Below are 23,569 nucleotides of genomic sequence, written 5' to 3' on the forward strand. Positions count from 1 at the left end.
AACCAGGCAAAATGATAAAGAAGAAATGTCTAAATCAGGCTATATGAAGAAGAGGAGAATAGCAGTCTAACTTTGAGAAGAGCAACCTCAATGCTGATGAAAGTGGCTATAGAGCAGAAGCCAAGGGATGGGGAAAGGGAGGAAATAGAAAAGTCTAACGTTTTTCCTGCAAAGCAACAAAAAGACCTGAATCTCAAGAAAGTCTTTGCACTACTGCCCAGTTTCCTTGGAGAAATGCTTTTTTAGTGTTAACTACAATAAATGCTTCAGGGAATAAAACCACAAATAGGATACAGTTCCACTCCAAACAGGACATAAACGAATTTCACAAATACCAGGTAGAGTAAGTCCAGTGCCATTACTAAAAACATGTTACTCTATAGAAAGACAGATTATGTCTCATAGTTATAAGGTTTCACACATGATGTAATATTTGAGACTGATCTTGAAGAATATATAGACAGGAGAAAAGAGCAAGGAGGAGTAGGCAGAAATCATTCTTAATAGAAGGGACATCATGCACAGACAAGGTGAATAATTAGCATGGCTATATTTGGGAAAGATAAAGTAAATCACGTTGGCTGGAATCAAGGAAATACATTTCTACACCTGATTATAGCAGCTAAACGAATTTTAAGCCAGTTCTTAGGCCATATAATGGGAAGATATGCAAATTTCAGTCCTAGATACACTACTAAAATTCTAGGCCTGCCAACTAATTTTGTGAACAGTATGGTCTCTGAAACATTACCAACTCAATGGCAATATCTACTTACTGGAAGTTATCACCACTGTGGAGATTGTTAGCACGTAGTAAGCCATAGAAAGTCACATGTGTGCTATCTGATGAAACGCTCAGGTCATGTTCCTTTCCTTCTCTGATCATTGTACGTTTAAGAAGACTAGAACATTTCAAAGCCAACTCCAAAGCATCCATCCAGCACCTTCCTAAAAGAACACAGATTCATAAGCAGTATAATTTTTAAAACTATGAAACTAGCATGCATCTTAACTTACCCTGTTACCACTATTTCTTTTTTTTTTTATTGCCATGAGTAAGATTTTATTTTATTTTTTTATTTTTTTTCTTCTTTTAATTTTTTTTCTCTTTTTTCTTTTTTATTATTATTATTATTATTATTATTATTATTATTATAATAATACTTTAGGCTCTATGGTACATGTGCACAACGTGCAGGTAAGTTACATATGTATACATGTGCCATGCTGGTGCGCTGCACCCACCAACTCGTCATCTAGCATTAGGTATCTCTCCCAATGCTATCCCTCCCCGCTCCCCCGACCCCACAACAGTCCCCGAAGTGTGATGTTCCCCTTCCTGTGTCCATGTGTTCTCATTGTTGAATTCCCACCTATGAGTGAGAATACGCGGTGTTTGGTTTTTTGTTCTTGCGATAGTTTACTGAGAATGATGATTTCCAATTTCATCCATGTCCCTACTTCTTTGAGAAACATGCACTGGAAAAGTTAATCTGAACATAACATCTTGCTACAATTTCTTAACGAAATCTTTCAGTTTTTCAAATGCTTTTCACATACTAAGCAGCTAGAAACCACTGATAAATGAATAGTATACAGCATGCATTAGAAACTATACCCAATCTAAAATAAACATACTTTATTTTTCAAATCTTAGAACATTAACATGCAGTATAATTTGAAGGTATCAAGCAAGGTACATAAAATATACTTAAGGATTTATGATTCTACTATAAACAAACTATCTGAAGTAACTGTTTTTGTTAATAGGAGGTCTATCCTCAAGATTAACAACCATTCTACTTGTATGTATGAAACTTTTTAAGTCAGGAAAATGCCTATATAATGCTACCATTAACTGCCATATTAGTTAAGAGAAACATTACTAGATTTTTTAAGTAAAAATTTAAAAGTGAACTAGCAGAAAACTTTTCATTTATATTTGTTTAGGGCTCTTAATTTTCATATATATCACTTCAAGATTTGCTGGGAATATCAGCCAAGTAAAGCATCTTCATATTGAAAGCTCATACCTAAATTTTAATTTAAAAAAAATCATCGGCTGGGCGCGGTGGCTCACGCCTGTAATCTCAGCACTTTGGGAGGCCGAGGCGGGCAGATCACGAGGTCAGGAGATCAAGACCATCCTGGCTAACATGGTGAAACCCCGTCTCTACTGAAAATACAAAAAAATTAGCTGGGCGTAGTGGCAGGCGCCTGTAGTCCCAGCTACTCGGGAGGCTGAGGCAGGAGAATGGCGTGAACCCGGGAGGCGGAGCTTGCAGTGAGCCGAGATCGCACCACTGCACTCCAGCCTGGGCGACAGAGCAAGACTCCGTCTCAAAAAAAAAAAAAAAAAAAAAAAATCATCTGAGGCCAGGTGCGATGGCTCACGCCTGTAATCCCAGCACTTTGGGAGGCCGAGGCAAGCAAATCATGAGGTCAAGAGTGTGAGACCATCTGGCCAACATGGTGAAACCCCGTCTCTACTAAAAATACAAAAATTAGCTGGGCGTGGTGGCGTGTGCCTGTAATCCCAGCTATCCGGGAGGCTTGAGGCAGGAGAATCGCTTATACCAGGGAGTCAGAGGTTGCAGTGAGCTGAGATCGTGCCACTGCACTCCAGCCTGGCAACAGAGCGAGACTCCATCTCAAAAACAAAAACAAAAACAAAACAAAACAAAACAAAAATCAGATAAAAGTAAACTTTGGAAGGTTAGAAGATTCCCTATACCAACCTTGTCTAAACTATGAAACATGAAAGCATGAAAGTGAGGACAAAATCCGTTATTAATTATTAAGATTTTAAAGTTACCCTGATATCATTTAAGTTTTTCTCTCTCCATATTTGCTTCATGAATTAAGTGTTAAAGGAGGAATAAAAAAGGTTGTACTCGAATGTCTTATGTAAAAAAAAAAAAAAAAACCAAAACAATGTGTATGTCTCATAAATGGTAACATTTAGTAGTAAAATATAAAAAGTATTAAATGTATCTTTAAGAGTACCATAAAGACCACTAACAAATAAAAAGGTGTTAATATGTCCATGGAGGATGAAGAAAACTCTGAACTGCTAACTCTTCAGTAAATCACACAATGCTTCCTTTCTATCAGATTTTTGTCTATTAAGTTACTCATATATTTAGCATTCAAAACAATTTATGATTACCATGCTTCTGCTGCAAATGCCATACTAAAAATATATTTCCCCAGAATAATACAAAGTGGCATAAAAAAAACTCTTAAAAATGAAGACCAAAATCCAATCCATCAAAAACTATACTTACCATCTGACTCTGAAGTAGCTCGGATGATCAAATAACTGCTAGGTAAGGGTTGAGTAATGGATCCAACCGCTTCACCTTTTGGACCCTTAATAACAAAATAAACAAAATAAATGGTATAGAGTAAGTATTACGAGATCTCAACTTTATACTATCCAATATTATCTGTAATAATCTAAATCAGGTATGGATTATAATCTAAAAGCAAACGAGCTTTAATTTAATCATTCTTAAGAATGCAAATGTTAAGTATTAAGAAAAATTTTCTAACAAATATATCTCCTTAGCAGCAAACTGAACAAATGAATTATCACTTAAATATTATCTCTACATATTGCTTACATACTAAAGAGAACCTAAAGTTTACCATATTAAACCAAATTTTAAAATGTCCATCCCATGGATACAACTAATGAGATAAGAAATACTAAATTTCTAGAAGGCTAAAGAAAGCATGTGGAAATAGAATTATAATTTTAAAAAAAGAGAAATGAATTTTAACTGGGTCTAGGGAAAAATAAATCTCCACTTTATAACCAACGACATACACCTGTTTTTAAACACCAACTATATAAGCTGATTTTATTTTTCCAGAAACATGAAAGAAAAAGAAATTCTGTTGTTGTTGGCTAGGGTTGTTTGTTTTAGAAGTATACAATACTAACACTAATTAGTATCACCAATGCTAAACTTAGGTAGACACGAATCTGGAAAGGAAACTAAGTACTGAATTTAAAGTATAATTTTGATACAAAAGCATAATTTTTAAGTTGTTTTCAAAGGGTTCTTTAAAATTATCAGGTCAAAAAACAAAATAAATTTCCAAAAAGCATAAAACGTTAGAAAGTAAAGATGTAGATTCAAAATGAAAACAGAAAAAAAATTAATATGGCTTTAACAAATACTGTAATATTGTGCATTTTCAAATAGCTTTACAATTTATGGGTCAGTTCCTAAAACCAGTATATAGTGGGACATGGAATCAGACTGCCTGGGTTTCAATCATGGCTCCGTGCTAGAAAAACAGGGTTCAATCTCTTTATGTGTATAATGGGAAGAAACTGTATCCTCCTTATAGGTATGAGAATTAAATAAATGATTTCATGTAAAATATTCAAGGACCTGACACAAAGAACTCATAGCTGTTACTATTTCTTAATCACAAACACTGGCTTCTAAAATATTTAAACAATATCCTAAGTAGGTTTTGCTTGTGGGAAGTATTTATACAATTATACAGATTTCTCTCTTCTTCCAATATTAAGAATTAAATATTATAAATTTGACATTAAAATCATTAATATAATGGCTTAAAAATTTATTTTAATGCTTGCAATTCCTAAGAGTAGTAGAATACTATATATATACACACACATATATGTGTGTATATATGGTATTTTTGTATATGTGTATATATGGTATTTATATATGTTTTTATATGTATATATTTTTTGTTGTTTAAAAAGGCTTTGAAAGTCATTTTCTCCGCTTGAGAATCGCTTAATATATAAATGTCAGAGGTTCGGGGGGTTAAATTCTTACCCCTGCAGGAAGTACCTAACCTCAGAATGGAACTAACTCGGTAATCCCAAATTTATTCTCGCTGTGACTCCAGACTACTGAAATAACGATTAAAAAGTCCAAGTCTTTTCCTAGGTGTATGTGTATTACGTTATTAAGCAATACCCTCCCCGCCCAAGAAAAAAGGATTAAGCTACTTTTAGTTAACCGTAATCTCAATTAGGTGGTTTCCCCTAAAGGAGAAATTCTAACTTCTTTATTCTAAGATAACTGGCCTTCTTAGAAACTAAAGCAATGATCATTTTGTAAAAACTTAAAGTAGGCTAGGCATGGTGGGTCACATCTGTAATCCCAGCACTTTGGGAGGCTGAGGCAGGAGGGCCCAGGAATTCAAGACCAGCCTGGGCAACACAGAAAGACCCCATCTCTACAAAACAGGTTTTAAAAAATTAGCTGAGCATGGTGGTATGTGCCTGTGGTCCTAGCTACTTGGGGGGCTGCGGTGGGAGAACTGCTTAAGCATGGGAGGTTGAGGCTGCAGTGAGCAATGATCATGCTACTGCAGTCCAGCCTAGGTGACAGTAAAACCTTGCCTAAAAACACACACATACATACACAAAACCACTTAAACTTGATTCATTTATTCAGTTAGTATAATGCTTGTTTGTTTTTTTGAGACAGGGTCTTGTTCTGTTGCCCAGGCTGAAGTGCGTGGCATGCTCATGGCTCACTGAAGCCTCCTCGACCTCCCAAGCTTAAGTGATCCTCCCACCACAGACTCCTGAATAGCTGGGACTACAGGTACATGCCACCATACTCGGCTAATTTTTGTATTTTTTGTAGAGACGGGGTTTCGCTATGTTGCCCAGGCTGGTCTCGAACTCCTGAGCTCAAGTGATCCAACTGCCCTGGCCTACCAAAGTGCTGGGATTACAGGAATGAGCCACTGCACCCAGCCACTGTAATGCTTTTCAGTTATAAAAAACATTAATGCTTCATCTTTAAAGAAACCTGCCTCTTTCTCAAGAGTAAGTAATTAAAAAAAAATTTTTTTTAAGAGTAAGAAAGACTGCTTCTGCTTATAGGCTTCCCATCACACCTTTACATCACTACAGGAAAGACCACAAAAATAAATGGCAGTTTCTGTTCCAGGTAATCCTATTTACCATTTTGACAAAGAGAAAAATCACGGGCGGCGGGGCGGCGGGAGAGGGGGGAGGTGGGTGGGAAAAAAAAACCAACAACAATAAATATAATACAATGTTACAAAGCCGAGTTAGTAATTACAAACTGAAAAAAACATAGTACAAATTGAATCCCCAAGGGCAAAAGAGATAAAAAGATGAAATATAAAAAGTTAGACCTCAAAGGTAAAGCTTTTTGGTGCACATTTTGTTGTGGGTACAGGCAGAATGGGGAATAATGCACTGGAAAGCAGAACAGATTTATAAGTCCTGGCAGAGGACTAAACTCATTTGATTGATGTATCTCAGTTCTATTCATGGATTATCATCTTTACCTTTCACCTATATAACAAGGGCTTACATACCTTCACTGCCCAAATAGATTGCTCCAAAGGATGGAAAAGTTTGAAACAAAAGCCATCCTTTTTTGACGGACGTTCAATGATTTCACAGGCATTCAGAAGAACTGTTCCTACCCACTGACCATTTTTTTGGGTTTTATAGATCAGTAGCACCCCAGGTTTCAACACACACCATAACTTGGTCCAGCTCTTTAGAGTACCACGAATCTACAGAAAGATAAATTTATTTTAAAAAGGAAGATCTGTTCTCCAAGGTCCAAACCAAAAAACTGCAAATAAGATGTTTTAATTTAAAATTTCCATAACACGTACACTTTAAATATTTTATTTAAAAGCTACTACATGGCAAGCACAGCAAACAGACATGAAAATGACATGGCTCTTATTTCTAAGAAACTTAAATTTTAGTGGGAGACAGGCCAACAGTTTCAAAGTAGTGTACTAAGTAGGATAATTTTCCTAACATATGATGATTCTGCTTAAAACAATTTTTCCCCTTCACGACATCAACAGTGCTGAAAACACTGCTGGCATACACTAGGCATTCCCTAAGTATTTGGTGAGTGGTAGGAAGAGAAAATAACTTCCTCCTAGCCCTTAAAATTACCTTATTCAAATTACTTTGTTCCTAGTAATTACATAAAGTATGCCATTTAAATTTATTGGAGAATATTTTAAAATCAAGTTACATGAATCCCTATACTCTCATAAAATGTTCTTCATCCTAGGGTTTAATGCTATGTCAATAGGAAGTCTAAAACTACTTTTTCTATAAATTTCTATTTCCATCATCTATTAAAATTGTGTCTATGCAATTCAGTGAATTCAAAATAGTGAAAGGATGTTAATATTTAGATCAAAAATAAGAATTATACTTTTATTTACTGTAAAACATCTGTTATTTCAATGCACCTACATGAAGTACGAAATAACACAGGATTCCCTAATCCCCCAAATAGGCATATCACAGTAACTCTCAACAAGAAACATTTAGAAAGAAGGAGTTTGGAGCCAGGCATGAAGAAAAGAGAAAATCTAAGATACGTGTATATGTAAAAGAATGGTAAGACAAGAGAGGCGAAAGGAAGATAGGTACCCTGAAATAACATTTTGGATCATGGAGATGCAACAGAACACGGAGGACAAATTATCAGAAGGAAGGTAAGGCAGAGAAAGTCAGCCAGGCAATGTGTTGGGGACTTAACAGAGGGCAGCTTTAACTCTGAAAAACCTAAGTGAGATCTTGAGCTAATGCACTTCTAAGGAGAGTCAAAACAAGTTGGAAGGTATTATTAGCACAAGATCGAAAACCCTAGAATTAGTTAACTGAATTGTCAGGGAAACTATCATGTTAGTGAGGGGAGTCCTATGACAGATTTCATAAGGATTATGAGGTCAGAGGCCTTAGTAAGTCTTGGCAAAAGTGGAAAGCTTTCAGGGTTGGGGTGATTCTCAGGTACATGCCAAGTACTAAAATTTTCTGTGAGTCAGAGTCCTAGGAGATCACTCTTAAAGTTAGGATTCCTACAGCTGTCTTTCAGATAAGAATGAGAAAGAGGATAGAGTGACCAGGATGAAAGAAAAGGAAATAAAAATAACCAGAGGCCAAAAGAACAGGGTCTGGAAACAGCAATGTGTGCCTGTCTGATAATTAACAATTTTCATTTTTTAAAAATATATTATGTATCCAACTGATTATTTTAAAATAGCTTTTATATTAAGTTTGTCTCATCTTTTCAATAATATACCAAGTATATGGTAATATTTAACAATAATTGGAATAGCAAGCAACGTATTTTTTACAGCATATTGTATTAGACAACATATCACACAAACCAAAAAGCTTTTTTAAAAAAACTGCTATACTGTATGTAATTGATGCTATTGTTAAGAAAGACATTAAGATTCCTTCTCTTCATTAAGATGGGAACACAGAACCTCCGGGAATACAATAATAGTTTCTTTGCCAGTGAAAAACAATCATTTTAGGAGTTGTTTTTGTCTTTTAGGCTTTAGGTATACTCCAGGCTTTTCCATTCCAGTAGGTAAACATCCAGCAATCTGAATTCATGATTCAAAACACACTGACCTTTAACCAATCAGCCATAACAATAACAGAAGGATCTGTGATTGTACTGAGCAGCTCCTTTGTGGCTCTTTTCTTTTCTTCTCGGTAATTTTTCTTTTGTACCTATTTTATAGAAATAATAGAAAAGCTAAAAACTCAACAGAAATGAGCAATTTATTTTAAGTTCAGGGGTACAAATGCAGGTTTGTTATATAGGTAAACCTGTGTCATGGGAGTTTGTTGTACATATTTTATCATTCAGGTATTAAGCCTAGTACCCATTAGTTACTTTTCCTGATCCTCTCCCTCCTCCCACCCTCACCCTCTGAAAGGCTCCAGTGTGTGTTGTGTCCCTCTGTGTGTCCATGTGTTCTCATCATTTTGCTTCCACTTCTAAGTGAGAACATGCAGTATTGGTTTCTGAGTTAGTTTGCTAAGGATAATGCCCTCCAGCTCCATCCATGTCTCTGTAAAAGACATGATGTCATTCTTTATTATGGCTACATAGTATTCCATGGTGTACCACGTTTTCTTTATCCAGTCTCTCATTGATGGGCATTTAGGTTGATTCCATGTCTTTGCTATTGTGAACAGTGCTGCAATGAACATACACATGCATGTGTCTTTATAACAGAATGATTACATTCCCTAGGGTATATACCCAGTAATGGGATTGCTAGGTCAAATGGTAGTTCTGTCTTTAGGTCTTTGTGGAATCACCACACTGTCTTTTATCCTAATCTAGTATTCTAAAGAGGTTTAGAATTTCATACTATAATGGTGGGAGTATAAAAGTCTAAACCGCTTTAGAATTCCAGAATCTTACAATAAAAATGCTGTTGTTTTTTTTTTTTTTTTGAGCAGGAGTTAGTCTTAGACAACTAAGGTTAGAATCTAGTTTTTCTGATCACTAGTCCAGTTCTACATATCTTTTAAATAATTTTTTTTTTTTTTTTTTTTTTGAGACAGTCTCACTCTGTAACCCAGGCTGGAGTGCAGTGGCAGAATCTCAGCTCACTACAACCTCCGCCTCGTGGGTTAAAGCAATTCTTGTGCCTCAGCCTCCCAAGCAGCTGGGATTACAGGCATATGCCACCATGCCTGGCTAAGTTTTGTATTTTTTGTAGAGATGGGGTTTCACTATGTTGGCCAGAATGGTCTTGAACTCCTGGCCTCAAGTGATCCGCCCGTCTCTCAAAGTGCTAGGATTACAGGCGTGAGCCACCACACCTGGCCAATTTTACCTCTTTTTAATTACACAATGCATTAACACAGCCTCACAATAAAAATTTCAAACATAAGGCTAGAAGCCATTTTTATTATACCCCCATCCTATTCCAATCCTCTGAATTGATGACTGTTAACCTTCTGGAAAACACTGTCTTTTCAGACCTTTTCTAAGTAACAACCTATAGAAATATGTAGATTTTGTGTTTAGCATGCAAAAAGTTCCCCCAATAAACACTTTTTGAAGAGTATTCATGTCTGTATCATTCTCATTATTTTAAATGTTACATAGGATTCCTACTGCAAATTAAAATAATAAGAGCGCTAACCCTGAGGGCATTCTGTGAACCAGCCACAGTTCTAAGCACTTTACTTGTATTGTCATTACCTCGTTTAATCCTCACAACAACCTTGTGAAGTAGAAGTATTATTATCCTTATTTTACAGACAAGAAAACTGAGGCAGAGACAGTAACCTGCTCAGAATCACACATTTAGTAAATTGTAGAGTCAGGATTCAAACAGGGGCAGACTAGCTCCCAAAGCTATTCTTTTAACCACTGGCCTATACTGCTTCTATAATATTTATTAATATATTCTCTTACTGATAGAAACCTTCTCTGTTACCTATTTTTTCAGATAACAAAGAATGCCACAACTGTTTGCAATTGGAAGTTTTGCTCTCTTTCCCAATACTAATACGTAAGTTATAAATAATTAAGAAACCATAACTATAAAATTAATTTATCCAAAATATCAAAGTTTCAACTTCATAAGTTAATTCTGATAATTTGGGGAATCAGCAGTGGACTAATGAGGTCTTATTGTTGCTTTGTTGTTATAATTTGGAAGGGAGAAGAGTGATGATAAACTATTAGTGACTACATTTTTAAAAACTAACAAAATCTTCCACCAGAAAAGTTGCATTTAATGATAAACAGACTAGACATAATACAATTTTAATAATTCTATACCCCCAAAACTTTAGATTTTGGTCTTTATTAATCTATCTGATTTAATATGGGATGCAAATACAAATATATATAGGACCAGGCATGGAACACAAATGGTAAAATAGACTAGTCAGGAACCAGAGCCAGTTGGAAAGCATGTGTTTCTTAAGCTCCAGATTCTATGGCCACTCAGGAAGGTAAGCCCAGTGCTACATATTTCTCAGAGAAATTGGAAATCTGGACTTTTAATTAACTGTTGGGTCAAAATTTTAAAACATTATGCAGGTCAAGTTCAGGCCATGACCCAGGAGTTAGCAATCTCTAATTTCAATGGGTGCCAGAGTTCCCATTAGGAGTTCCACAACATAGTGATAATATACCTAGTTTGGATACAGCTGTGTAGAGATAACACGTCCTCAGCCTCTGCAGTTGCCATTTGAGGCCTGAAGCAGTCTGCTCTGTGACAGTCATCAATCAGTCTTATCAGTTGACCACACTGTACCATACAAATATTAACATTTTCTATGTGTGCCTGCCTGCCTGTACCACTGGATGTTTTTTCTTTCTTTAGGAACACACATATATATTTATCTTATTAGTCTACTTCCAAACACACATGCAAAGCACAATGTAAATTACCTTTCAGAAACAACTGGAAACTAACCTTAAGAGATTCTTTTTTTGTGAGTTTGCTTGAAGTTGAACTGTCCTTCTCTGAGCCATTATAAAGTTTAGATTCAGACTGAAATCATACAGAAACAGAAGAGAAATAATTAAATCCTTCAGATTTTCTACACTTCGCACAAAAATTAATGTTAAAACTATGTGACGTTTTTCTCATTTATTGGTATGATTTAATCCAATGTCAATTTTCAAATAGAATTTTTCCCTATATGTCTTTAAAAATGAATCCATGTTAAATCCATAAATATAAAAAAGTTAAAACTAATCAGTATACAAACCTACAATGTGAAGTTAAATAAGATCATCTGTAGATTTTACATTCTATTTTTTTAAGAGTATTTCTAAGAACATATATAATTATTTAGTTATTTTTAGAACAAAAGTAGCCAAAGCAATGTTATCTTTTAACGGCTGAAATATTCTAAAAACAAACAAAAAGACACAAATTCTAAAAAGCTGACGCACATATTGCCCCACTTCTACTCCTCCTTCAATAGGAAGAAATACAAACACCTCTAGAAACTAGTATTAAGCCACTCTAATTTGTACAGTGTGTAAACACCAATATTTCTAGGATCTATTACTTCCTACCTATGGAGTGAGTAGGATTTCCTCACTAAATTATTCATGTCTTAAATTTCTTTCCAGACTTTCAGTTTACACTTCACATTTTTATTTAATCTTCACAAGAATCTTGAAAAATAGGCACAACAGATTGTTTTATCTCCATTTTACATATCATGAAAGGGAGGCTCAGGAAGGTTGATTTTCCAAACTAACAATCATTAACATTGCTGAGATCAGAACCCAGGTTTCCTAATGCAATGCTTGTTTAAAGAGACCACACAGGTTTACCAGAGTAGAAAAGTACAAAAGTTAAAAGCTCTATTTATTTTGGAAAAACAAAATTAAACATACTCCTTCAATGTCCAGAAGTTTTATTTTTAACTATTGTTAGACATAGGAAAAGGCACTAAAGTTCTTAGCAGTACTCCTAAGCAGTGCCAAGAAAGTATACAGAACTTGATCCAAATGGTGGCTTTCAAATGTTGAGCGGCCAGATGTGCATAATATCACTAGACATCATCAAGGATACACACATTTGTATACAACTCCCTCAATTTTTAGATTAATAAGAACAGATAACACATTTATTTGTCAATGATACCCAGTATGTATCACCCGAAGAAAAGAATGAACTTAGTAAATATCTAATGAATTAATAAAATGAAAATAAAATAGGTACTTGCAGCTCATTTCTCTCATCTCTCCTAAAAACACTTCTGCTACTTGGTATGAAAGATGGGCTATTAAGGTGATGGTATTAACTGGCTGAACCAGAAGGGAAATGCAAACAATTCTCAATGTAGAAATCAACCTAGTTAAACTTTTGGGAAAGTTACTCCTTTAAGAACTGGAGTTGAAACATCACATTAATTACTCCAATGATGATGGCATATATTGTGATACCAAAACAATTTCATAACATTCCTCAAGCCAAACAGGTTTCTGTCTTCTCCTTGGCCCTGGGAACACAAAACGGCATGGCTATTGTCAGAGGAATATGATGGCTTAAAATTATTAGGAGATTCTACTTCCCACAACTTAATAGGACAATGTTCATAGTAGTGTACTTTTTAGAAACTGTTAAATAAAAAATACTAATAGCATTAGCTTAAAAGTTAATGAACATTCATGGTTGTTTACTATTTACCAAGTACAGTTAACTCTTGAACAACACAAGTTTGAACTGCGTAGGTCCACTTATAGGCAGATTTTTTTTCTACGGAAGTTACACTGAGTGTACCTGCCTTTCTTGCTTCCCCTACCACCTCCTCCGCCTCTTCTGCCTCTGCCACCTGAGACAGCAAGACTAACTCTCCCTCGTCAGCCTACTCAATGTGAAGATAACAAAGATAGACCTTTCTGATGATCCACTTCCACTTAATAAATAGTAAATATACTTTCTCTTATGATTTTTTAAATAACATATTCTTTCCTCTAGCTTACTTTATTGTAAGAATACAGTATATAATACATATACAAAATATGTGTTAATTGACTATGTTATCAGTAAGGCTTCTGGTCAACAGTACACAATTACAGTAGTTAAGTTTTTAGGGAGTCAAAAGTTATATGCAGATTTTTATATGCACAGGGGAGGGCAGTGTCAGTGCCCCTAACTTCCATGTTGTTCGAGGATCAACTGTATGTATTAAATATTTATATACTCAAAGCAAACTTAGGAGATAGTAGTTGTATCCCTCTTTTACTAATGAGGACACTAAAACTAACAGATTAATATTTTTCCAAAGTCACAAAGCTACAAAGTGGATGAGCTGGGATTTGTACCCTAGTCTAATTCCCAGCTTCATGTTCTTAGTTATCTCACTATATTAATTTCTTATCTTTTAAAACTGTTCATATGGTATCTTAAAGTTAAGATCTATCTTTATGAACAAGGAGAAATCTGTGGCCGGGCGTGGTGACTCATGCTGGTAATCCCAGCACTTTGGGAGGCTAAGGCGGGAGGATTGCTTGAGCCCAGGAGTTCAAAACCAGCCTGGGCAACATGGTGAGACACCGTCTCTATGAAAAATATAAAAATTAGCTGGGCACAGTGGCATGTCCCTGTAGTCCCAGCTATTCGGGAGGTTGAGGCAGGAGAATCACCCGAGCCTAGGAGTTTGAGGCTGCAGTGAGCAGTGGTTGCACCACTGCACTCCAGCCCAGATGACGAAGTGAGACCTTGTCTTAAAAAAAATCAAATTTGTTTCCCTAACAATTCTATATGATAAGCTCTAGCGTGGTTATTCCTAAAAGATTACTGTACATCGGGGACCAGCAGGCCAGAAGGGTGTCACACGGGCTTGGTAAACCGACCTCATGGAATCTTTAACTCACATATCTCAAGGAATCTCTGCCATAACATGTAGTCTAGTTCTGTAATACAAAAACGAATGACCAAGTTCCACAGTCTTTTCTAAATTACTACCTCAGTTTTCTGAATCAAAACACCTTTCAAATGCCAAAAATGTAAATGATTTTTTTGTTGGGGATATTTTACTAAACTAAGTTTCCCTTCCTTCATAAACTTTATTGACCACTCTCTTAATGATGACCATCAAGATAAGCAGGTTTAATGTATATTACTGCTTGCCTCTTTGTTAAATGGCATTAGAATGCTTAGCATGTTATATATTTTTACTTCTTTCCTTCTCTTTTTCTTCTTTCTTTTCCCCTTTAACTGCTGTCCCCTTATAGGCTCTGTGACTTTGAGACGTTAATTTCATCTGTCAGTCTTAGTTTCTTCATCTGTAAAATGAAGATACTACTACTAATTTATAGGGTTGCTTTGAGGGTTAAATGATACTTAAAGTGTTTAACTTAGTACTTGGTAATATATTGTTTCAGGTTTATGACTGTATCTCAGATTGCAGGTGCTATCAAAAATCTGACCTTTAGAGATTTAAATAATGGGGCATTTATTTATGAAAATACTTTGCAATTTGCTTTGAAAATTACAAAATGCTACAGATACAAGGAACGACAAGGATAATGATGTTATTGTGATAACATCAGACATTTTGGTTTAGAAAGGTCTGTTAACTATAAAATGTATATTTTAAAGCAAGTAATAGATGATTTAGCAAACCTACAAGGCAAATAGTTAAATGGTTGAAAAATCAACTTAAAGAGATGTGAGCTCAAAAACTCCTTATCCTTTTAACAGAATTCCTTTTATCCCACTAGACACATTAGTTATGTTATAATTCCTTTTGTTGAGATGGATAATTAAAAATTCATTTTAAAATGCTACTTTGTGATAATCTGATTAACCGACTTTTCCAATTCACTCATTCATACAATGAAAAAGCCTAGGAAAAGGTGCATGAGAAAGAGGAACTGCCTTATTTTATTTTTTGAGACGGGTCTCACTCTGTCACCCAGTCTGGAGTGCAGTGGTGTGATCACAGCTCACTGCAGCCTCCAACTCCTGGGCTCAAGTGATCCTCCCACCTTAGCTTCCCGAGTAGCTGGGACCACAGGAACATGCCACCACGTCTGGCTAATTTTTTGATTTGTAAAGTCAAGGTCTCGCTGGGTGGCCCAGGCTGGTCTCGAACTCCTGGGGTCAGGCAATCCTCCCACCTCAGCCTCCCAAAATGCTGGGATTACAGGCATAAGCCACTGTGCCAAGCTCCTTTATTTTTAAATAATGTCTTGGGGATGAGGCAGGTGTAATTCATTGTGTTAATCAGGCTCAATTATGAATTTTAAGAAATAACATTTAACCTAAAATCCTGTGACCAAAATGAGAGCATTCATATTTTTTGCATCAAGTTGGGAAAAGTTAAAATTGTTTGATGTCCTCAGTTACACAACTTAATCATGAAAGGAATAATAAATCTTGTTTTCCAAAATTACTCAGATAAGAATAAAAATCTTCAGAATTCCACAAGTATGAAGTTTAATGATAAATGTATAAATTTTACGACTGTTCTGAAAAACAAGAGTTGGTTGCATGCTCATATATATACACAAATTTATATATTTGAGACAAGGTCTCACTCTGTTTCTCAGGCCAGAGTGCAGTGGTGCAAACACGGCTCACTAGCAGCGTCAACCTCCTGGGCTCAAGCACCTCCTGCCTTAGCCCCCCAGGTAGCTGGATCACAGGCATGCGCCACCACACCCGGCTAATTTTTTTGTATTTTTTGTAGAGACAGGGTCTTGTCATGTCCAGGCTGGTCTTAAACTCCTGAGCTCAAGCAATCTTCCCATCTCAGCCTCCCCAAGTGCTGGGATTATAGGCATGAAACACTGCACCCAGCCGAATGTTAAAATATTTAAAGACAATGTAGCAACTATAGACATCTTAAGCTAACAGAATAAACTAAGATTAAATCTAAATTATGAGAAAATCAGTAAGTTTCAGCTCTTGGAAAATAATATGATGAGTATAATTTTACTTATATACCAAATAGTTATGTTAAGAATCCCATTCATTCACTCTAATGCTTTATTCATAAGAAAATAAATTCTTAACTATCTACTGTTAACCAGCTACTTTGTCAGGTACTTTCTGCACCACAGTCTGGGAGGGAAGATCTTACCTCCCTTGAACAAAAAAGAAAACTGAAGCCACTGTGAATTCTAGTTTTAAGACTTACTATTTTGAGTCTTGGGGAATTAATTTGTCTGAGCCTCAGTTTGTTCATTCATAAAATGGAGCCAATAATACCTGTCTTCTAGTATTGTTATGAATGTTAAAATGGCCCAAGTAAACTCTCAACAAAAAGTAGTTATTAAGTTGGGCATGATGGCAATGTGCCTGCAGTCCCAGCTACTTGGGAGGCTGAGGTGGGAGGACTGATTGAGCTCAGGAGGTCGAATCCAGCTTGCACAATATAGTGAGGCCCTCATCTCTTAAAAAAAAAAAAAAAAAAGTAGCTATTAATGGCCGGGCATGGTGGCTCACGCCTGTAATCCCAGCACTCTGGGAGGCCGCGGCAGGCCGATCACAAGGTCAGGAGATCGAGACCATCCTGGCTAACACGGTGAAACCCCATCTCTACTTAAAATACAAAAAAATTAGCCAGCTGTGGTGGTGGGCGCCTGTAGTCCCAGCTACTCAGGAGGCTGAGGCAGGAAAATGGCGTGAACCCGGGAAGCAGAGCTTGCAGTGAGCCGAGATCGCACCACTGTACTCCAGCCTGGGTGACAGAGCGAGACTCCGTCTCAAAAAAAAAAAAAAAAAAAGTAAAGTAGCTATTAATATCATTGTAACTAGCAGCTAAAAACTTATAGGTAATAGGAGAGTCAAGATTCAAATTGACTCTTCACTTTAAAGCAGTGCTGCCCAATAGAACGTTCTAAATGACAGATGTCCTATATCTGAGCTGTCCAGTGTGGCAGCCACTAGCCATATGTGGTTACTGAGCATTTGAGGTGTGGCTAGTATAATTGAGGAGCTGGATTTCTAATTTTATTTAATTTTAATTAATTTAAAGATCCACATATGACTAGATGTTACTGTACCCAAAGCATAGTTCTAAAGCTTGTGGGTTCCTCCCCGCCCCCCATTAAGGCACACAGCTTCATTTAAGGTATGCAAAGTTCCTTTTCAGGCCTCCCCCCTTAAAGGGTACAATATAGATGGCAAATAGGTAGCTGTGGTATGTAGGTCTTTGTGTTTAGGTGTTTAGGCTTTTGAGTAGGAATACCATTATACCATGTATTCACCAATTCTGGTATTAATTGCTTGAAAATAGGTCTTTTTTTAAAAAAAAAAAAACTCTATAAATCTCATTGTATTTCTAGCTGTGGCAGATCTAAGATAAATTATTTCCTACTTTCTTTAATAATACAGATCATGTAAAATGACTGACAGGGCTCAAAACTCACTACCCCAAAATATAGGGGCATACTGACTCTTTTAAGCTGAAGGAAACTGAGAAAACTTGAAAAGCAGAAAGGTCACTCTCTGACCTTCTGCCTTTCTGCTCTGAAGCAGGCCACAATATAATTCTCTGACCTTCCCCTGAAGCAGGTGCTCTACCTATCCTTAGAAGAAAGAATCCAAATACACAGATACCAAGAAGAAGCTGAACAAACAGGCCTTGCTAAATTCCCCTCAGTGTATTAGCATCATATAATACCCCCCAACCTTTGTCCAATCGTACTTCTGTGACTGTCTGCTCTTCATCAAACCAAAGCATAAAAATACACAGATTTCCCTGTTCTTTTGGGTCTTCATTTCTGAAAGCTCTTGTGTCACACAGAACTTATATTAAATAAATGTGTATGCTTTTCTCTTGTTCATCTTTCTTCTGTTATGGGAATCTCAGCCATGAACCTTGCAATGGGGAAAGAAATATTTTCTCCCATTGGTGATCCAGGCATTTCTCATACATGTTATATAAATACAAAGTACTTTTAAACTTCTAGCCTAAGTACTTTACACTAATATGATAGATGAACTTTTGTGTAATGTATACATGAAAAGTGGGAGTAATATTTGTGTAAAATCATACATAAAAACGTACTGTGCAATCCTCTCAACCACTCTCAAGAACAGGAACAAAAAATGTGGGTTGTAAGAGCAAGCCCAACTGCTAAGAATAACAGAGAATGCAGTCTTTACAAAGTTTATCTTACAGTCATTGAAGTTTGATTCCATAAACATAAAAGCTCCCCTTCTACTATATCTTATCAGAAAGAACAGCCAAAAGTTGAATCCCTTCAAAAATTATAGAAAATCTAGTGAACTATAAACCCATAGGGAAACTGGTTACTGCATCACATGGTGTTTCTCAAATCTGAATTTTCTTAAAGAAAAAAAATGCTTAACGGGCCCAAGAATGTGTCTAAGTATCCCAGTTTCAGAAATACTGATTCATAAACTATGTCTTATTCTAAGAAAATATCTGTCAATAGTAGGCAATTACTACTGCAAAGATCTGGCTTTTAACTGGTAAAATATATGTATTTTGATTGTCATCTGAATGAACTCAAAACACTTAAGAATTTTTTTTTAAAGCCATAAACCCTGAGAATATATCTGAATGCAATCCTCAGACTCAAGTCTGAGAAGTGCTGCTATAGCAGAGATACCAGAAACAGTATTACTCTGGCAGGAAAACTGGTTACCAATCAGCTGTATTTCTAAGTAACCAACAATACTTATATTAGCCCCAATGGAACTTCACTCTTTTAATACACACTACATGGTTTAGATGTATCAACATAAAAACATCACATAAAAGCTTCATAGGGTTTCAGTGTCAGTTCCCTCATCTCAAATATTAAGAATATGTTATAATCATGTATTTGCTTATATATGCTTACCTTGCTCTTTGACATAGAAAGTGAAGATTCATCTTTATTTTGAGAAATATCTTCCTTCCCTCTTTCAAAACCTTAAAAAAAATAGTCAGTATATCAGTATTACTACTTTTGAACATGTATAATAAGTCATTCATTTTCAAGTATAGACTATATTTGATATAAATCAGTGCAGGAGGCCTGTAGATACAGCTTTAAACTATTAAAGATCTCTAAAGGGTCATATCTAGTATAATCCTTTAGAATTAATGCTTAGAAACAATGAAGTATTTCCCTGAACCCACCAACATCGTGAAATATTTCTTCTTTGCTCCTGCAGAACTTTGCATAAATTCAGCACTCACAGAGCTTTTATTCTAGTGAGCTGGTTTCCAGCAACGAATTCTAACTCATGGAACCAACCCAACATACTTTTCATACCTCTGGTCAAAATGGAAAACAATTTCAGACGAGGTGATGAAAGACTGGGGAAATAAATCTGGACTGACTTTTTAAAAATCTTATAATGTGCGTATGGTGAGAATTAGATGAAGATACATACAAAGCACTTAGCATAGTGTTTTTGCACATAGCATACATTCAATTAATGTTCACCTTTATTATCATCATTTTCTATTCTTATTCTAAAAGGATGAATCTAAAATACAAGAGTGCAGTGGCACAAACATGCATATACTCCTGCAATCATATAACACTTTAATATAGCACTATGCCTAAACCAATTAACAAATTACTATTATAAAGGTACAATTATATTGAGACTTGTGTGGCAGGTATAAAAGGAGCCGTATACATTTTAATTTTAATGAGGTTTTTCTACTTCTGAGGACAGGTACTATTAACTCTTCCCTATAATTATTTGTTCAGAGTCCAATAAAAGCCTATATTAAAAAATATGTATAATCATTCATAAAGCAGCATTTTTAAAAAAGTCAAGTAGTACCAGTGCCTAAAGTATTTTAAAAACACTTCTAGCACATCAAGGATAATACCATTGATTCTGTATTTGGTTTATTAATGTAACAGCTAAAAAAACTGTTCCATTTTCTCAATCCAGATATTTTACTGAAAATTTTATGATATAAAAAAGGGATCTTTTTTCCCTCTCTGGTAAGAAAAAAGATCACTCAATCTCAATACTAAAAATAAAATGTAAAAAAAATGAAACTTTCATAAATGCAACATGGATTTTAAATGAAACTAGTTAGTGATTTGGGGTAGTGGTCTCTTCCAACTATCCTCCCCACTCCTACAATGAGACAGAAACCTACATCCCTATTAGAATGGCTAAAATTAAAAGGACTAACACCATCCAGGTACAGGTGAAAACATGGAGCAACTGAAACTCTGTTCACTACTGGTGAGAACACAAAGTGGCATAACAACTTTGAAAAACTACTTGACTGTATCTATTAAAGTTAAATGTACACACATTCCAACACGGAGGAATTCTAATCCTAGATATACCCAACAGAAATGAGTGTGTACATCCATCAAGAGAGGCACAAGAATGTTCATAGAAGCTTTATTCATAATAGCCAAAATCTGGAACCACTTCAAATGGCTATTAAGAGTAAAATTAATGAATACATTATACTATGGTCACACAATGGAAAATTAGACAGCAACAAAAAATAACAACAAATATTGAGTGAGAGAAACCAACTCTCCCCATTAAAAAAAAGTACATACCATATGATTCTATTTACAAACAATCTATGGCGTTAGAGGTTGGAACAGTAGTTTACCTTTTGGAGGAAATACTGACTCGGAGGAGTGTGAGAGAGCCTTCTGCTATGGGAAGTGATTACACGTGTCTATACGTAACTAAAAATTCAAAAGCTGCACACTTAATTACATGTAAATTATACCTCAATAAAAATAATTTTAAAACACACCCTTTCCCTATTCTTCCATTTTATTGCGTTTCTCTTGCTTTGACATCCTATGCCACCTAGTCTATATCCCTTTAACTTTAACTTGTTCTGTATCTGGCTAATTCTGATTCATTTATCAGCAATAATGATATTTATATACTAATTAACACAATAATATTAATAAAAGCAATAATAAAGCAACCAATACCTATTTGTGAGAACCCGAGTGTAACACACTATGCTACAGGTTTTATTTTTTTCTAATCTTTAAAACAATGCCACACACACAAAAAAATTAACCATATTTTACAGTTGAAAAAATTAAAGCTCACAGAAATTATGTTGACCAACATCAACAAGTGAGTATCAGAGCTGATTTAAACTTAGGTCTACATTTAAAACTCATGCTGTTTCTACAATGCCATGGTGCCTCTCAAGACGCAAGGCCACCCCTTCAGGGAGGCCTTGTTTTGACTTTGCAGGCATAGTTAGCTGTTTCTTTCTATGACACAAACAGCACTTCACACATACTTGTACTACAGTATTTACTGCAGTATACTCCAATTATCTTTATGCTCATGTTGACCGTGAGTTCCTGAAAAGGGTCTAATCTTTGTATATTCTCTGAAACTTAAAAATTTCATAAATTAATCAAAAATTTAATAGAAAAAACTCCATTTTTACTTCTAAAGGTTTTAGAAAATGTGAAATACAGCACATCTTCAGAAAAATGCCTAAAACATAAATGTATAACAGAGAGAATACTTACTTAACAACCACCCAAATCAAGAAATAGAGAATTGCTAACATTTCATAAGATTCCTCCTCAGTGCAATTCTTAATCACAATCCACCCTTTCTCTTCACAAGTAATTTGACTTGTTCAATAATTATTTACTAGCGTGTCACAGCAGGTACTTCATTCGTTTTCATTCCTGATTAGAATCCTACTGCATGACTATACCACCATTTATACATTCCACCATTATCAGACACTTGGATTGTTCCTAATTTTCCCCTTATGAACAATAGTGCTATGAATATTCTTGGAAATGTATCGTGGTAGACACCTGTAAGTTTCTCTAAGGTTTAAATCTAGAAGGAGGAATCCTGGGTCACAGAGCATGTGTAACTTAAACTTTATACCAAACTATGCAAAAGTTCTCTTTTCTCCATAACTGTAGTAACTTCAGTATTGAAAAACTTTAATATTTTTTGGCAGTCTGGTGGATGCACAGTAGTTTGTCAGTGAAGTTTTAGTTTGCGTGTCCCTGATTACTAATGGTGTTGAGAACTTTCTCATGTTAATTGGCTAATTTCCTCTTTGTGAAGAACGTCTTCACATCTTTTGTACATTAAAAAAAAAATCATCTATCTTTTCTTATTATATAAGAATTCTTGATATAGTCTAGATACTAGTCCTTTGCCAAATGTATTTGTTGCCAACATCTCCTTATTCTGTGGCTTTTTACAGGCTATATGGTTTCTTTTGGTGAAGAGCTTTGAATTTTCATGTAGTCAAATTTAGCAATCTCTTTCTTTAAAGGTTAATGCTTTTGGGTCTTAAGAAACTCTTCCCTAAATCTGCAGTCATAAAAATATTTTCTAATAATGTAGTTTCACTTTTTGCATCTACATCTACAATCCACCTGGAATTGACATTTGAGTACAGTGTGATATATGGGTACAATTTCACTTTCTTTGCATTTAGACACCAACTGACCTGCCACCGTTTATTGAAAAGAACTTCTTTTATCCATATGTGTCAAATGTTCACAAACGTGCAGGTCTGTTTCTGTGCACCCTATCTGTTCTATTCATCTAGCACTTAAAGTACAATATTGCCTAGAAATGGTGAATACAGGCATTCTCGCTTGTTTCTAATCTCAAAACTGTCAATATTTAACCATTAAGTATAATGCTTAATGTAGATTTTTGATATATTTTTATGTGTATTTTTATATATTTGGATATAGATATTGATACATATATTAATATATATATTTAAGGAACAGGGTTTATTTTTCTGTTTGTTTTTTTTTTGTTTTCTTCGTTTTTTTTTTTTTTTTTTTTTTTTTTGAGACTGGGTCTTGCTCTGTTGCCTAGGCTGGAGTGCAGTGGTGTGATCTCAGCTCACTGCAGCCTCGACCTCCTGTAACAGGCAATCCTTTAACCTCAGCCTCCTGAGTAGCTGAGACAAGAGACACATGTCACTAGGCCTGACTTTTTTTTTTTTTTTTTTTTGTAGAGATGAGGTCTCATCGTGTTGCCCAGGCTGGTCTTCAAATCCTGGGCTCAAGCAATCCTCCCACCTCAACCTCCCAAAGTGCTGGAATTACAGGTATAAGCCATCATGTACAGCTGGAACAGGTACTGATATAGATATTTAAGGAAGTTCACTCCTTCTAGTTTTCTAAGAGTTAACAAAATGAAATTTGGATTTCATCAAAACTTTTCCCACATCTATTAAGATAACCATATTATTTTTTCTGCTTTTAATCTGTTAGTGTAGTGAACCACATTTATTTCTAATGTTAAGTCAATCCTGCTTTCTTAGATTTTC

At 35.4% G+C, this 23,569-nt stretch overlaps 1 protein-coding gene across 9 annotated transcripts in view; it reads right to left on the reverse strand.

Annotated features, from left to right (window-relative positions):
* Positions 1–23,569, reverse strand: part of OSBPL8 (oxysterol binding protein like 8) — a 214,113-nt gene that overhangs the window by 45,506 nt on the left and 145,038 nt on the right. For all 9 annotated transcript variants that reach the window (XM_054443356.2, XM_054443354.2, XM_054443363.2 and 6 more), the window contains 6 exons: positions 19,134–19,204; positions 11,263–11,340; positions 8,441–8,542; positions 6,355–6,558; positions 3,288–3,372; positions 777–948 (listed from right to left, as the gene is read on the reverse strand). In XM_054443356.2, coding sequence (XP_054299331.1) covers positions 777–948; positions 3,288–3,372; positions 6,355–6,558; positions 8,441–8,542; positions 11,263–11,340; positions 19,134–19,204 — 712 coding nt within the window. The remainder of the gene's footprint in view (positions 1–776; positions 949–3,287; positions 3,373–6,354; positions 6,559–8,440; positions 8,543–11,262; positions 11,341–19,133; positions 19,205–23,569) is intronic.

This window comes from Pongo pygmaeus, chromosome 10 (genome assembly GCF_028885625.2).
Source record: "Pongo pygmaeus isolate AG05252 chromosome 10, NHGRI_mPonPyg2-v2.0_pri, whole genome shotgun sequence".
In the NCBI taxonomy this organism is placed as follows: Eukaryota; Metazoa; Chordata; class Mammalia; order Primates; family Hominidae; genus Pongo; species Pongo pygmaeus.